Source organism: Camellia sinensis, chromosome 1 (genome assembly GCF_055761805.1).
Source record: "Camellia sinensis isolate YWXY chromosome 1, ASM5576180v1, whole genome shotgun sequence".
Classification (NCBI taxonomy): Eukaryota; Viridiplantae; Streptophyta; class Magnoliopsida; order Ericales; family Theaceae; genus Camellia; species Camellia sinensis.
Window position 1 is genome coordinate 144,596,675 of NC_138961.1, and position 13,570 is coordinate 144,610,244.

The following is a 13,570-nucleotide window of genomic DNA, read 5'->3' on the forward strand; positions in this document are numbered from 1 at the left end:
TATATTTTAATTGAAAAGTTAAGGCCTTTTTTGACAAGTTACTTTTTAAAAAAAAATTTAAAAAGTTGTTACAAAAATAAAAAAGCTAACAACTTATATTAAAAGGTCAAAAATTCATTCTAAATGTACTAATTTTTTTATATCATATTTTAAATAAAATATTAAAAAATTTACTAAAAAAATCTGTTCCAAACGAGACCTAATTTTGTTATCATAGAAGAGGAGAATTATGAACTTTATTATTTTAAAAGTAATTTATCAAAAACTATATTATCTCCTATATATATATATATATATATGTATGTCAATAAGAAATTGTAGAAAGAATCATCCGGAAGCGGAGGCGGAGGTGCGGGGGAAGGCAGGGAAGAAGAGGGGCAAAGTGTACACAAGTGGAGTTGGGTGGGGATACGTGGTGTGCTTCTTCTCGCTAAACACTCCCCCCATCCAATCCAACCATGTCTTTCTCTCTCCTCTCTCCTGTTTCTCATTCCTCCTCCCTCTCCACCATCCTTGCTTCTCCTCACATTTTCTCGCTCCTCTCAGCATCGCCTTCTTCTACATCTCCTATTAAGGTCCGCAATTCTCGACGCCATCACCATGTCACTGCTACACTTTTCTCCTCCAATTACTTCACGCCCATGTCGATTGGCGCCGCCGCCGCCCTTCGCCGTCTTTCCTCATCCTCCTCTTCCTCGTCCTTTTCTAGCTTTAATGGCCGAAGCGAATTGCAGAGCGACAGCGAAGAGGACATCGACGCCGACGCCGACGCCGACGACGAAGAACCACATGATGATGCAGAATATATAGTAGACAAGGACGATAGAATTAACTCCGCCGGCTTGCCCGAGAGATGGGATGTTTTGGGTCTCGGCCAAGCTATGGTAACTCTCTCTCTATTTTCTCCCCTTCCTTTTTTTTTTTTTTTTAACCTAACAAGCGAATTACCACCTCTATTCGGCCACCGCCCAAAAATTAGAAACAAATTAAAAATTTGTGCTTTTTTTTTTATTGGAAAAAAATTGTGCTTACAAATTCGATTTTTCTTTTATTTTTTTTGTTAAATTAAGTTTCATTTCTTTTTGCCTGATTGGAGGGGGTATGGACATAACGACATTCTTCATACTGACTTGAAATTTTCTTTCCTTTTGTTTTTTTTGGTAAATAAAGTTCCTTTCTCTTTCCCTGATTAGATTTGAATGGGCATCACATGGGTATAGCCACATTTCCTCTATCAAAATATTACATATACCTACACTAATTTTACACTGGTTTGATGGGTGTGGAACATGGGTTGAATTTGAAAATTCATTAGCGGTTTTTACTTGATGTGGAATTTTAAATTAACTGAATTATAATTTTTTTTTTTTTGGGGGGGGGGGGGGTGGTTCGGTGTTGGGAAGAAGCATGAGCAGTTAACAATTTTATGTGCATTCTTGGGGAAAAAAAGCATGACAGCTTCAAAAAAAGGTTCACGCGAAATGGTTTGTATAGTTTATATAATACTGGAATACATAGAATAGATACATACTATATGATTTTCAATTCAAACTATTATTTTTCCCTAATGCAAGGTGTTTTCACATATATCATTCAAACGAATTCAACTTACAACAATTTTGGTAGAAAATATCGTTCTTTTAAATCGTTGAAAAGTATCTAGATATGCGATGTGATTTGTGAATTGTGAATTGTGAATTGTTTATTGTATTCCAGTATGTTTAAAGTCCCCCCCTGTTTTCTCAATGGCAGGTAGATTTCTCTGGGGTGGTTGATGACAAATTCTTAGATAGATTGGGGTTAGAAAAGGGTACAAGAAAGCTTGTGAATCATGAGGAGAGGGGTAGAGTATTGCGGGCAATGGATGGTTGCAGCTACAAGGCTGCTGCCGGTGGATCTCTTTCTAACAGCCTTGTGGCCTTGGCTAGACTTGGTGCTCGCCACGTTGGCGGCCCTCCCTTGAATGTAGCTATGGCAGGCAGTGTTGGCAGCGACCCACTCGGTGGATTTTACAGGTAGGACTATTTGTTTGTTCAAATATTTTACTTCATATACATATTTATGTATGCATACATTTGGTTTTCTCTCTCTATTTCTATTCGAATGGAATTTAGAATGCTTTTGTTTCTGGTGATGTAATCATGTCTATTTCAGTTGTGGAAGACATTGAATAGAATTCAGGGGGCCTAATTAGTTACCTTTCCTAGAATGCCTTGCCTTCATTGTAGCCTGATATCTAAACTCCTAAATAATTATGCAGGGCAAAACTGCGTCGGGCAAATGTGAATTTTCTCTCTCCTCCGGTAAAGAATGGGACAACTGGGACTGTTATAGTTCTCACTACTCCAGATGCCCAGCGTACAATGCTTGCATATCAGGTCTAATTTGGTTTTATGTTGTTTCTAATGTCATTCATTTTAGCACATTGTTAGTTTGTTATCAAATGCAGACATTGTTTGAGCTCCAGTTTTTTTCAATATGAGAATATTTGCAACAAATGATTTAATATAAATTTCCAGCTATTATGTACCTCTGTTTTGTTTGCCTCAGAAGTTTTTAATAACTCATTATCCATATATTGGGATTTGGGAGTTGTGTATATGGATTGCTTAAGGCAATTACCTCTGGCTGTGAGCCTGAATCTGCAATGTTAAACCCTTGCAGTGATACAGCAGTTGAACAAAGGTGATACTGTGGCACGAGTACTTAATTAAAAAAGAAAATAATGATGCTATACTGATCACATTTTCTTATCATATTTTGTCAATTAATGTGTTTCTATTGCATTGGTGATCGACATTAGTGATGAGACCTATTAAACCAATACAATTATGATGCATGAGATGGTAAATAACTATTGGTGCGCAAATGTGGACATCATAACATTATTGGGGAAAAAAAAAAAAATACTGCTATAAATTTGCATTTGCGGTACTTGATTTTTGACATAGTAGTAGAATGGGTATGCTTGTGTGTTAATGTTTATTAAAGGTGCCGGGAAGACTTCAGAATAAGTTTATTGGTCTAAAAATTTTCAGCACCATTTCCAAAAAATAAAAAAAAATCCCAGTATTGGGAATCCATCTACATTTTGTGCTTAGAAACTTTGTGCCAGGAGATTTGCAAGGTTGAAAGTAAGTGGTTAGAAACTTAGAACTTGATATCTTGCTTTATATATCATTGGAAATTACTATTTTACATCCAAGGTACTTTGAATATGTAGTTCAAGTTTCCTCATGAGTTCTTTATGGGGTAGCATTACATTTATACATTGCTGTTAACAAGATCATTACTTTGAGTTCTATAGCATCAGTGGGCAAACTTACTGTTTTGTTGAGTTTTCCAGGAAGCTAGTTTTCTTGTCTTATTAATTGTTCTCTAACTCTTGAAGCTCTTCAAAGTTTTCATTTAAAGATTATTTTCTGGGAAAGCATCAACTGTTTTCATTTTGTTTTGCTTATTGCTCATAGGTAAGTTGCATGAGACCCTGATATGCTTTATCTTTGTGATGCCAGGGTACATCTTCATCTGTTAACTATGATCCTTGCTTGGCAAGCATAATTTCCAAAACGAATATATTAGTTGTCGAAGGGTATTTATTTGAGTTTCCTGATACAATCAAAACAATTACAAAAGCATGTGAGGATGCCCACAGGAGTGGTGCACTGGTTGCTATTACAGCATCGGATGTCTCCTGCATCGATAGACACTATGATGATTTCTGGTAAAACTTCAACCGACTGGCTTTCTTATATTATTGTTATGTTCTCTTTCATGGGTGGACATTTGAATATTAAGGTGGTTATGTTAAAGATTCTCGTAATGTGAATTTGCACAAGCCCTTTATGTTACATTGGAATAACAAGGACTGAGGGTGGGCATAGCATCAATTGGTTCATATTTAGATATAAACTACAGCGGTCAATCCTTTAAACAACTTTCTCTTAACTTTAAATAGTCTTCCCTCAAGTAACAGATGTAGACATCTGCTATACCACCACATGTTATAGACATGGAGGTAGATAAAATATTAACTCTATTGAATTAAAAGCTTTACATGACTTTATATAGATTTTAGAGACTTCCTAAACTAACTAGAACTAAAAAAAAGAAACTCCTATAATATCTTAGACATTCAAAAACTAATTTAAGACCAAATAAGAAATATAAATAAAACTCAATTAAATAACTTGACCCCCATGGGCGACTCTTATAACCCATGACAACAATAATGAAAATTACCAAGATACCCTTGACCTAAAAATTATAGAAAACATAAAACTAATCATAAAATATGACTCTAATAATACTATAAACATTATTATAAAAAATTCCTATCAGGGTCTCTTTTAAATCATGCCAATGTCCAATTATCATCCATTCTTTGAATTTAGCCTTCCTTGAGCTTCTTACATTATGCATCACAGAGTCTAGGTTTGCCGAAGTTTTGGAGTATATTGTGAGACTTTGTGGATATAGTGGTTTAGAGGCTAGAGATGGAGGATTCACCATGGCACTGTGACTTGTGCAGTCACTAAAAGAGAGACGTTGCTACTAAACCCTATTTTGGAGATGCTCACTATTAAATGCATAATCCTTATGGTCTAACAAATTTTTGACAAGCTCCCAAAAAATGCGACCGATGCAAACAGATAGATTGAGTTTTGTACTTTGTGCTCTCTACTCTCTCTCTCGGTTCTTAGGAAGCACGGATACGTATACGATACGATACAAATATGGCGATACGACAAAACCTAAAAAAGTAAAATACAGATATGGCTAAGATACGTTTATAAAAAATATATTTAAAAAAAAATTATTGGTACACATAAACTCAAGAATGTTTTTTTTTTTTTTTTTTTTTTTTTTGTGTGGATAAATCACAAACTCAAGAATGTTGAGAGACAACATTGTAATTTTGTAATGCAAGATACTAACCTTCTAAAATTAGGTATTAATTTAAGATAGTAAGTTGTTTATTCTTAAAGTTTTCAATAGGTATTGCAAATATTTCATTTTAATATCAAGTTCAATATGTTTATATTACAATAATAGAATAATCCACAACTTGTTCATATGTTTTTCCCTTTGATACTAGTAAAAATATTGTATTCAAGTTTACTTGTTTATTTATTTATTAATTTTTAATTTTACTATTGCTATATTCCTTTGTTGATCCTTACTTTCTATGTAGCTATAGAGGACATGCATGAAACAATAAGAATACATCAATTTAACAAAATTTATTACTTTAACTCTTACTATGTTCTCCTTATCAAATAACTAAATAAAGTATTAGGAGTAATATGTGACTAGGAGTAACATGTGACTTGGAGTATCCGATACTTCAAAATTAAGTATCTGATGCTCCAAAATTAATGAAAACATAATTAAGAAGTATCGGATACTTATCCATGAGTATCCAAGGAGTATCGGTATTCAATATGGATGCGATACGAATACGTCTCCCTTTATGAAGTATATGTGCTTCATAGCTTGGTTTGATCTCTCTCCAGTCATCCCGTTGTCTCTGGTGCCTTTGCTACTCTCCAGTGAACCTCTGACCACTCAGTCAATCCTTCCACAAAAGACAATGTGCCATGCCAAGGAAGTTTTGCCGAGTTGTGTTGCATGTTGAGCCCTTTCCAAGCCAATTTTAGCTGGCAGCTGACTTCATTAACAACAAATGGAGCATTGGAGTTGTTGTCTGATTACTGTGGCATTCAACAGCAATCAGACAAGAACTCTCCGAATCATGGTTTGAACTGCATTTTCAGACAATTTTCTTTACTACAAGTCAAACTGAGACCAGACACACAAGAGAGTATTGGTCAGTCAGTCCTACAGCTCTTAAATGCTCCAGACTGTTTCCCTTATCAACAAATTTTGTGTTAAAAAAGTTATTTTCTAATTCTTTGACATGGTCATATAGTATGTATCTAATTTTGGTTTGATATCAATTTATACCAGGGTCTCTGTTAAATGAATAGGAAGTGGGGTCCCTTGTTTTTACATCATTAACCATTTGAACATTTACATTCAGGGAAATTATGGGGAACTATGCAGATGTTGTGTTTGCAAACAGTGATGAAGCAAGAGCATTCTGTCATTTCTCCTCAAAGGAAAGCCCCGCTTCTGCCACAAGGTACCTGAGCCATTTTGTTCCCTTGGTTTCAGTTACAGATGGGCCGAAAGGGTCTTACATTGGAGTAAAAGGGGAAGCTGTGTATATCCCTCCTTCACCATGTGTGCCAGTCGACACTTGCGGAGCTGGTGATGCCTATGCATCAGGAATTCTGTATGGTATATTACGGGGTGTGTCAGATTTGAAAGGTATGGGTACGGTAGCAGCTAAGGTTGCAGCAGTAGTCGTTAGACAACAGGGGACTCGGCTTAGGGTTCAAGATGCTGCTGAGTTGGCAGGGTCATTTGCAGTCCATCTCAGGAGCTCTACCATTGGGTCAGATGTGGGTTCTGATCAAATTTCTAGCTTGTAGCACTGTTGAAATTGGCCATGATGTCAATTCCACAAATGTTTGTATTAAACTTGAATTCCTTTTGTGTTTTGTTTTGTAACTCTGTATATTCATTCATTGTACATTATTATTATTTATGGTAAAAAGTTGATTCCAAAAAAAAAGACAATGGGGAGGAATTTGTTATTTGCCAGACATCCTAGGAAATTTGTTTATTGCCAAATGTGATGCTTAATTATAAAACAATAATGCTACACATACGATAGTTTCATATTATATTATGCTTATCATTTTACGTGTTAATATTACATTTGTGTGATGAGTTCCACACTCGCGTCTCTAATGCTAATCTTACCTTTGTCTAGTTTTTTTTTTGTTACAGAAAAATCTTTCTTACTCTCCCGCAGGTCTAAGGTAGTGCCTTTTTTTTTTTTATGTCTAGTTATTTGTTGTACCTTTTAAAAAATATCTTTTTTATAAGTCTTGTTGCATAATTTCTTTTGTGAAGCAAACCAACCAAAAGGGAGAGAATAGAAAGCAAAGGATTTTTCTTGGAGAAAGGGAAAGCAGAAGACCCAAGTAAGCATGCACGTAATTTTTTTTGGGAGAATTACAGTGCAGTGGAAATAAGAAAAAAATTACAAAAATATATAGGGTGTAAGTAATTATGTAAAATTACAAAAATTTATAAAGTGTAAGTGATTCTGTGATAAAGTGTAAGTAAAATGTTGTGGGGCATCTTTTTATATTTGTGTAAAAAAAAAAAAATTCGACTCATAAAAATGTAATTCTTTCTTCTATTTTTATTTTTATAATCATTATTTTTTTGTTCTGGCGTGCGAAAGAAAGAAAGAAAAATGAGAGAGTTGGTTCATGTTTATGATTGAAGGGTGAATGGCATGGCTCATGCTGATGCTAGCACACAACTCCCTAGAAGACAATTATTTGTTGGGTGCTTCTAGAGTGTGTCTACGCATGATTGGGGATGCTAATACACAACTCTCCATAAAGGCAAATTATTGATGTCGTATAATTTTTAATACAAAAATATTTATTTATTGAATTTGAGTTTTGTCTGAATCGTTTGAATTTGTACATATCGGACGATCATCTGGACGATCAGTGCAACCTTTATCAACTGCGGTTATCACCCTTGTTGCCGTATGATTGGCCAGACGACCAGCATGCACAAATTCAAGTAATTTGAAGAAGTCAAAACTCGATAGATGTATCATTGAACTTTTTAATAATAACATAATAATTCAATTTATTTATTTTTTATAAGAATTTGATTTTTTTCAAATTGATTATTCAACTTAAGACGTTTGAAGTTGATAAGCTCATTTTAAAACTGATTTTGGCCCCATTGTTTTTAACCTATAAAACGGGAGAACTCATTTGTCTAAATCATCCAAGTAAATACAGGCTCTCTTACATTCTCACTTTTATTTGCCCAAATCGTCTGAGTAAATAAAAGTTCTCTTACATTCTCTCAAAGTAAGGGTTTAGGAGTTTAGGAGGTGTTTAGAGTTTAAAAGGGATTTGGTTTTTAGGAATTTAAGGTTTAGAAGGTGCTTTGAATTAGTAATTGTTCAGAGTTTCGAGAGCTATGATTGTGATAAAAACTATTGGTAAATAAGAAAAATAAATTGTGCAAAATGAATTTTTTTATTATAGAAAAGACAGATTAATCGTTATAAAAAAAAATAAAAAATTTGGTATAGATATATTAGAAAGAAATTTAATAAATCCACTAAAAATAAAAATTCTCTATGTCCAAAAAGAAAATCTTTTGAAGAATGTAAATGATGACTGTTTTTTGGTTAATTAATTGAAGTTCCTGTCAAATTCTCATTCAACTTTTCGTAGATGTTTTCTGGAATGCCATTTTAAAGATTTCAAAATTGGTTTCGGGTATACATCCGAAATTATCTCCTGGAATTGTTGAACCGACAGATTTTTGTGAACATCTATTACTTGTGGGCAAATACTACATTATCTTCAGCTAGTCTATTTTCTTCCCAATAGACGTATAGACGCAGTTCTCACATTCATATTGGATATTGTTCTACAAATTTCTTCAAAAGCATTTCCCAATGTTTTGCTGTCCACTTCCTTCATTTTATATGGGTATGTTTGTACCGAAAATGACATTTGGTGACACAAAGCATGTAATTTTAGCAAGTCCCAAATGGTGAGAGATTTGGGGTTCTCGAATGGGTGTGATGCAATCATGATGTGATTTGGTGATTAAATCACTACAGAGTTGAGATTCATTTCTCTTTCTTCTTATTTATGGATATCTTAATTAATATATGTTACTAGATAATGAATGAGGAGAACAGATGGCAGCAATCCAAGAGATTTCATATCCACTACCTAAAGCAATCCAACAACAGTGAGAGTTTAAATGTGCTCAACAGCTCTTACAAAGGAGGCGTGTGTTGACCAAATAAGGACACTTGTCATCCATCCAAGATCTCCACCCACTACCTAACGGCTCATGTTTTCAAAAGGATTTAGTTAGCCCTATCTTTGAGAAACAAACCAACCACTTGCATGGAAGGAGAAGACTATTGGGACAAAAGTCAGTTCAGGAGGTTGTCCAGTACCCCGCTTTCAAGATTTTATAGAGATTTTCAGGAGATTGTTTCAAATTTTCAGGAGGTAGACAAATTTTTTTAGGAGGACTTGACTGCTATAAATACAAAAAATGAAGATGGAACAAATCCCAATTAATACAACATTTAACACAACTTAATACATAGCCCAGTCCTTAGTTTAATCCTAGTTCAACTTAGCAGTAGACTTAACAACCATCTTTGCCATAATTTTAGCCTTAGATCATGACTTATGTGTCAAATTAGTTGTTTTTTGACCTTCATAGGCATTGTTTTGGAACTTAAATTGTGTTGCAATTCCATTTTATAACTCAGTCTTATGCTTTTGTAATTTTCAATCCATTGAACTTATAAAAATATGTGTTTTGATGTTTATGTCCCTTTATTTATCTCTCATTTTTACATTAAAAATTCCTTAGAGATTTTAAGTCCTCTTAATTGTGGCAAAACAAGAATCATGAGGCATTTTATCCATTTGAGGCTCACACAACCTCCTGTTTTCAGAAGTCAGATTTTTTTTTAGTACATTTCAACAATTAGGCATTGTTGTCTTGGCACGCCCGCAAATCACGTAAACCTCATGATTTTAGAGAAAACTTGTGTTTTAGTCAAATTTTTTTATTTTTTTAAATTTTTTGCACAAACAAGGTTAAATTGCATAGCTACGGTTCTTACGTCCTTATTCATAGTAGTTTCATAACCTTTACACTTTCGGTATAATAATTCTCATTTTACAATATGCTTATAAGTATAATATGTGTAATTATATATACATATATGATGATTCAATTAATATTTGCAAAAAGTACTAGTAAGAATATTTCCCTTGCATTGTACAAGTCATCTATTAATACTATACTTATCGCATCTTATTTATTATATAATCTAATACACTCATAGTAGTTTAATATTAAAAAAATTTATATAAGATCTATTGTACTTATACAACATCTATTGTACTTGAAATTGATGTAAATGCGTCACATTAACTTATAAAGAGTATATGATTACCTACCTTACTATTATTGCACATCAAATAATACAAAAATATAATTTTAACATCACAAATGTTTTGGCAAGAGCCAGAGTCAGACTCAGCAAATGGCAGGAAAATAGAGAGGAACCAAAGTGTTTTTTTTTTTAATGAGCCCTGATGGAAGAGTCATAACCACCGTTCATATTTTAAAATTTTATGTTGTTATGATAGAACACCACGCCCATTCTATTTTCTGAAAGTATACTAACCTCTCCCCTAATAGATAGCACCATTTAATGTAATAGTGAGTTTACCATTGTGCCCCATCATCTTTTTCTCTCTATGCTTTTCTCTCCAATACAACAACTACGTTCATCTCCACCTCCACTCCCCCACCTCCAACTCATCTCCATCAATTCTTACTCTCTTTCTGTCTTCCTCCAAATATGTAAAAAGAACGAAGTTGATTTGTGTCAACAGATGACATAGAGGATTACAACTGTCAAAAACATTTCCATTGATGCAGCAAAGATCAAAGAAGTAAACCTATGTCATCTCCTTAGCATCAAACAAACCAGAGCTTATTAAGTGGCAACAAGACAAGGCCATAACAGAAACAATCAACCAAGTTTAACAATTCTTACATAACATTTGTAGTTAGTCAACCTTTGGCATTTCATTACAAAGTCTGAATCAATGAGGTGTTTTGAATTTGGTAACGCTCCCTCAACATTCAAATTCTTATGGTTGATTAGTGTTGTTTCAATGGATACATATGTATATATTTGCCATTAATGTCATATCTAAAGTCAAAATAATTGAATTGGTACAAAAGGCTGAGTTGAATTGGTGAGAGGTAATGCCTAAATCTAATTGGATGATTGAACACACAGTAGTTTGTATGCTTACATACATATATATACATACTATAAATGTTATCTATAAAATAAAAATAATTGAAAAAGGGATTAACTAAATTTTGTCATCTCTCTCTCCAATAGAGTAAGGAGAGATGGAAAGAAAAAAAATACCCATCTACTATAACCCATGTGCTATTACCATTTCCCCGCCACATCTCCTTTATCTTCGCCACCACCGTAGACCTCATCATTCTGAACGCCAATAGTTGCCGCTCTCAACTAAATCGTTGTCTTTTTTTACTCCTCAATTCCTATTGCAACTAAAATAACGTGTAGCAGTGGGTCTAAATAATCTTCTAGACTTTGATATTTCTTATTGTGTTTTTCAGTTTCTTTGGAAAAGCATTGTGAGACGGTTTGAATTGGTTTTGGATCGAACCTGATGGGTGAATTAGTGAGGGAAATTGGATCAATTAGAAGGGTAATTTTGGCAATTCCAAGTTTTATTTATGTTGATAGATATCATCTTTCTTTCTTTTCTTTTTGGAAAATAAGTGAGAGCACTAATTAGTGCTATCACTAATGATGTGGCAGTGAGTCCCATCAGAAATGATTTGATGTTTTGACCTTATTGTTATATATATATATATATATTTTTTTATTAAGTGTCATGTCATTAGTGATCTTTTTAGAGTTCAAAATTAGTGGTCTCTATCATTGTTATTCTTTTTTTCTATGTTCTTTGGGAAACTAATAGTATATTGACAGATGGACCTAATTGACACTTTATGGAGTAAGGGAGCAGTGATATTTGAGAGAATGTTAGAATATAATATACCTTTTAAAGGTTACAAAGGGACTCCCTCAATGTGAAACCGTCTTTAGGATTCTGTACTGCCCTTTTTTGTCATCATATTATTTTTTAAATCTAGCTTTGCGCAAAGCAAAGAATCTTTTGTCCCCACTTCTCAATCTCTATCCATCTATTCAGATCCTCCGCCTCCTCCTCCTCCGCCTCCTCCTGCGCCTTGTAATACCCAACAAAAACACATCTCAATTCCACCAAGCTGTGTGTGTGTGTGGTGTGATTTTAAGCAGAGGAGAAGGATGGGTGCGGAGGAGGAGGAGGTGGAGAAAAAACATGCTCTGATATTCACGTACGGGACGTTGAAGAAGGGGTTCTCGAATCACGGACTTCTCCAGGAAATGATGGAAGCAGGGGAGGCTAAATACCTGGGAGTATACAGAACCGTGGAGAAGTTGCCGCTGGTGTGCGGTCCATACAGGGTTCCATTCTTGCTAAACTTCCCTGGATCTGGAGACCATGTGTTGGGGGAGCTCTATTCCATCTCTGCAGATCGGGCACTCATCCGCATGGACGACTTGGAGGGTACGAGCCGCGGCCACTACGAGAGGCTCCCTGTGAAGCTGGTTGGAGATGGAGATGGAGATGGAGATGGAGATGGAGATGATGATGGTGATCGTGAGGTAATAAGGTGGGCGGAGGCGTATTACGCACACAGGAGTTATGCGGAGGGGATGTGGGAGAGAAACAGAGACAAGGAGGAGGGATACTTTAGTAATTACACGGACAAACAGGCCAAAGGATACGTGCATCGCAAAGATAGGCCTCAACACCTCTCTTTCTTGGATCATGTTCGACTGTTCCTCTCCTTCTCCACTGATTGAAATCTTTTGTAAATATATAATAATCATGCTGCTGCTGCTGCTGCTTCTTTTTCTGCTGATGTTGTTTTTCCAGCTAAAAGTTGATCTGAATCAAAATTTTTGATCGGAAAGGATCATTAAATGAAAGAATTTTATCGGTAAGAATCGTTGAAAAAAGTCAACTGTCAATAAAAATCTTTCCTTTAATATCTTTTCCAATCAAATTTTCTATTTAATAACTCTTTCCGATCAAAAATCTCAACTTTTTGATCTAATTAAAATTTTAATCAGAGATAAGTCACAGTATCCATGTTGCTGTGTACTACTTGTACTGATTCATTATGAAAGTCCTTTGATTCATTCTCTCTGCACACTTTGATCCTTTTTTATTTATTTGTTATTTTCCAATCATTTTTGTTTCTCTCGTCAGCCACTCTTTTTAATTTTTTTTTTTTATTCTATTGGAATAAAATTTAGAATCTTTTAATAATGTTAAAATAATTACATTTATCAATCATATTTTATTTATCATATGTTTTAAAGTTGTTGAGAAAGATTATTGTACATCCTCATATTCACTTTATAATTAAAAAAAATGATATAATTTTAAATTTTTTGAGTCATAATTAAAAGATAATATATAAAAATAACACAAAATCAAAGGTGCTATAAGTCATAATTAAAATATTATTATAACTAAAAAATAGAATTAGTCATAATTAAAAAGAAAAATGACATAATTACTACACTCCTTTTAAGGAGTATGTGTAGTAGAATTTTCCGAAATTATTTTGGTCTATCACTTATCAATTTGACAAATAAGATAATAATAAAAATATGATAAATAAATGTAGTTATTCTAGCCGTGATAATTCGATGTTGTCATCCTAACATTTAGGGATGCGTGTGGTGGTGCGATTCAATGTGGTTTGAATGTAAAATAATAAACCAAACTATAAACGACAGGTT

General features: G+C 34.1%; 2 protein-coding genes across 2 annotated transcripts; both read left to right on the forward strand.

Annotated features, from left to right (window-relative positions):
- The first annotated feature begins 241 nt into the window (after positions 1–241).
- Positions 242–6,752, forward strand: NARA5 (pfkB-like carbohydrate kinase family protein). Its single transcript, XM_082885930.1, has 5 exons — positions 242–884; positions 1,753–2,015; positions 2,261–2,378; positions 3,516–3,724; positions 6,044–6,752. The coding sequence occupies exons 1-5, from the start codon at positions 459–461 to the stop codon at positions 6,495–6,497; spliced, it is 1,470 nt and encodes a 489-aa protein (XP_082742056.1). The 5' UTR covers positions 242–458; the 3' UTR covers positions 6,498–6,752.
- Positions 6,753–10,251: 3,499 nt separating this feature from the next.
- LOC114276824 (putative gamma-glutamylcyclotransferase At3g02910) lies at positions 10,252–12,972 on the forward strand. The gene has a single exon (XM_028218663.2). It carries the CDS (start codon positions 12,041–12,043, stop codon positions 12,620–12,622), a length of 582 nt encoding a protein of 193 aa, XP_028074464.2. The 5' UTR covers positions 10,252–12,040; the 3' UTR covers positions 12,623–12,972.
- Positions 12,973–13,570: the final 598 nt, after the last annotated feature.

What these genes read in the sequence shown, in the direction of transcription:
- NARA5 (XM_082885930.1), top strand. Translation starts at nt 459, where the DNA reads ATGTCTTTCTCTCTCCTCTCTCCTGTTTCTCATTCCTCCTCCCTCTCC. An exon ending in CCACTCGGTGGATTTTACAG is followed by an intron (nt 2,016 to 2,260) that starts GTAGGACTATTT and finishes ATAATTATGCAG; the next exon opens with GGCAAAACTGCGTCGGGCAA. An exon ending in GTACAATGCTTGCATATCAG is followed by an intron (nt 2,379 to 3,515) that starts GTCTAATTTGGT and finishes TTGTGATGCCAG; the next exon opens with GGTACATCTTCATCTGTTAA.
- LOC114276824 (XM_028218663.2), top strand. Translation starts at nt 12,041, where the DNA reads ATGGGTGCGGAGGAGGAGGAGGTGGAGAAAAAACATGCTCTGATATTC.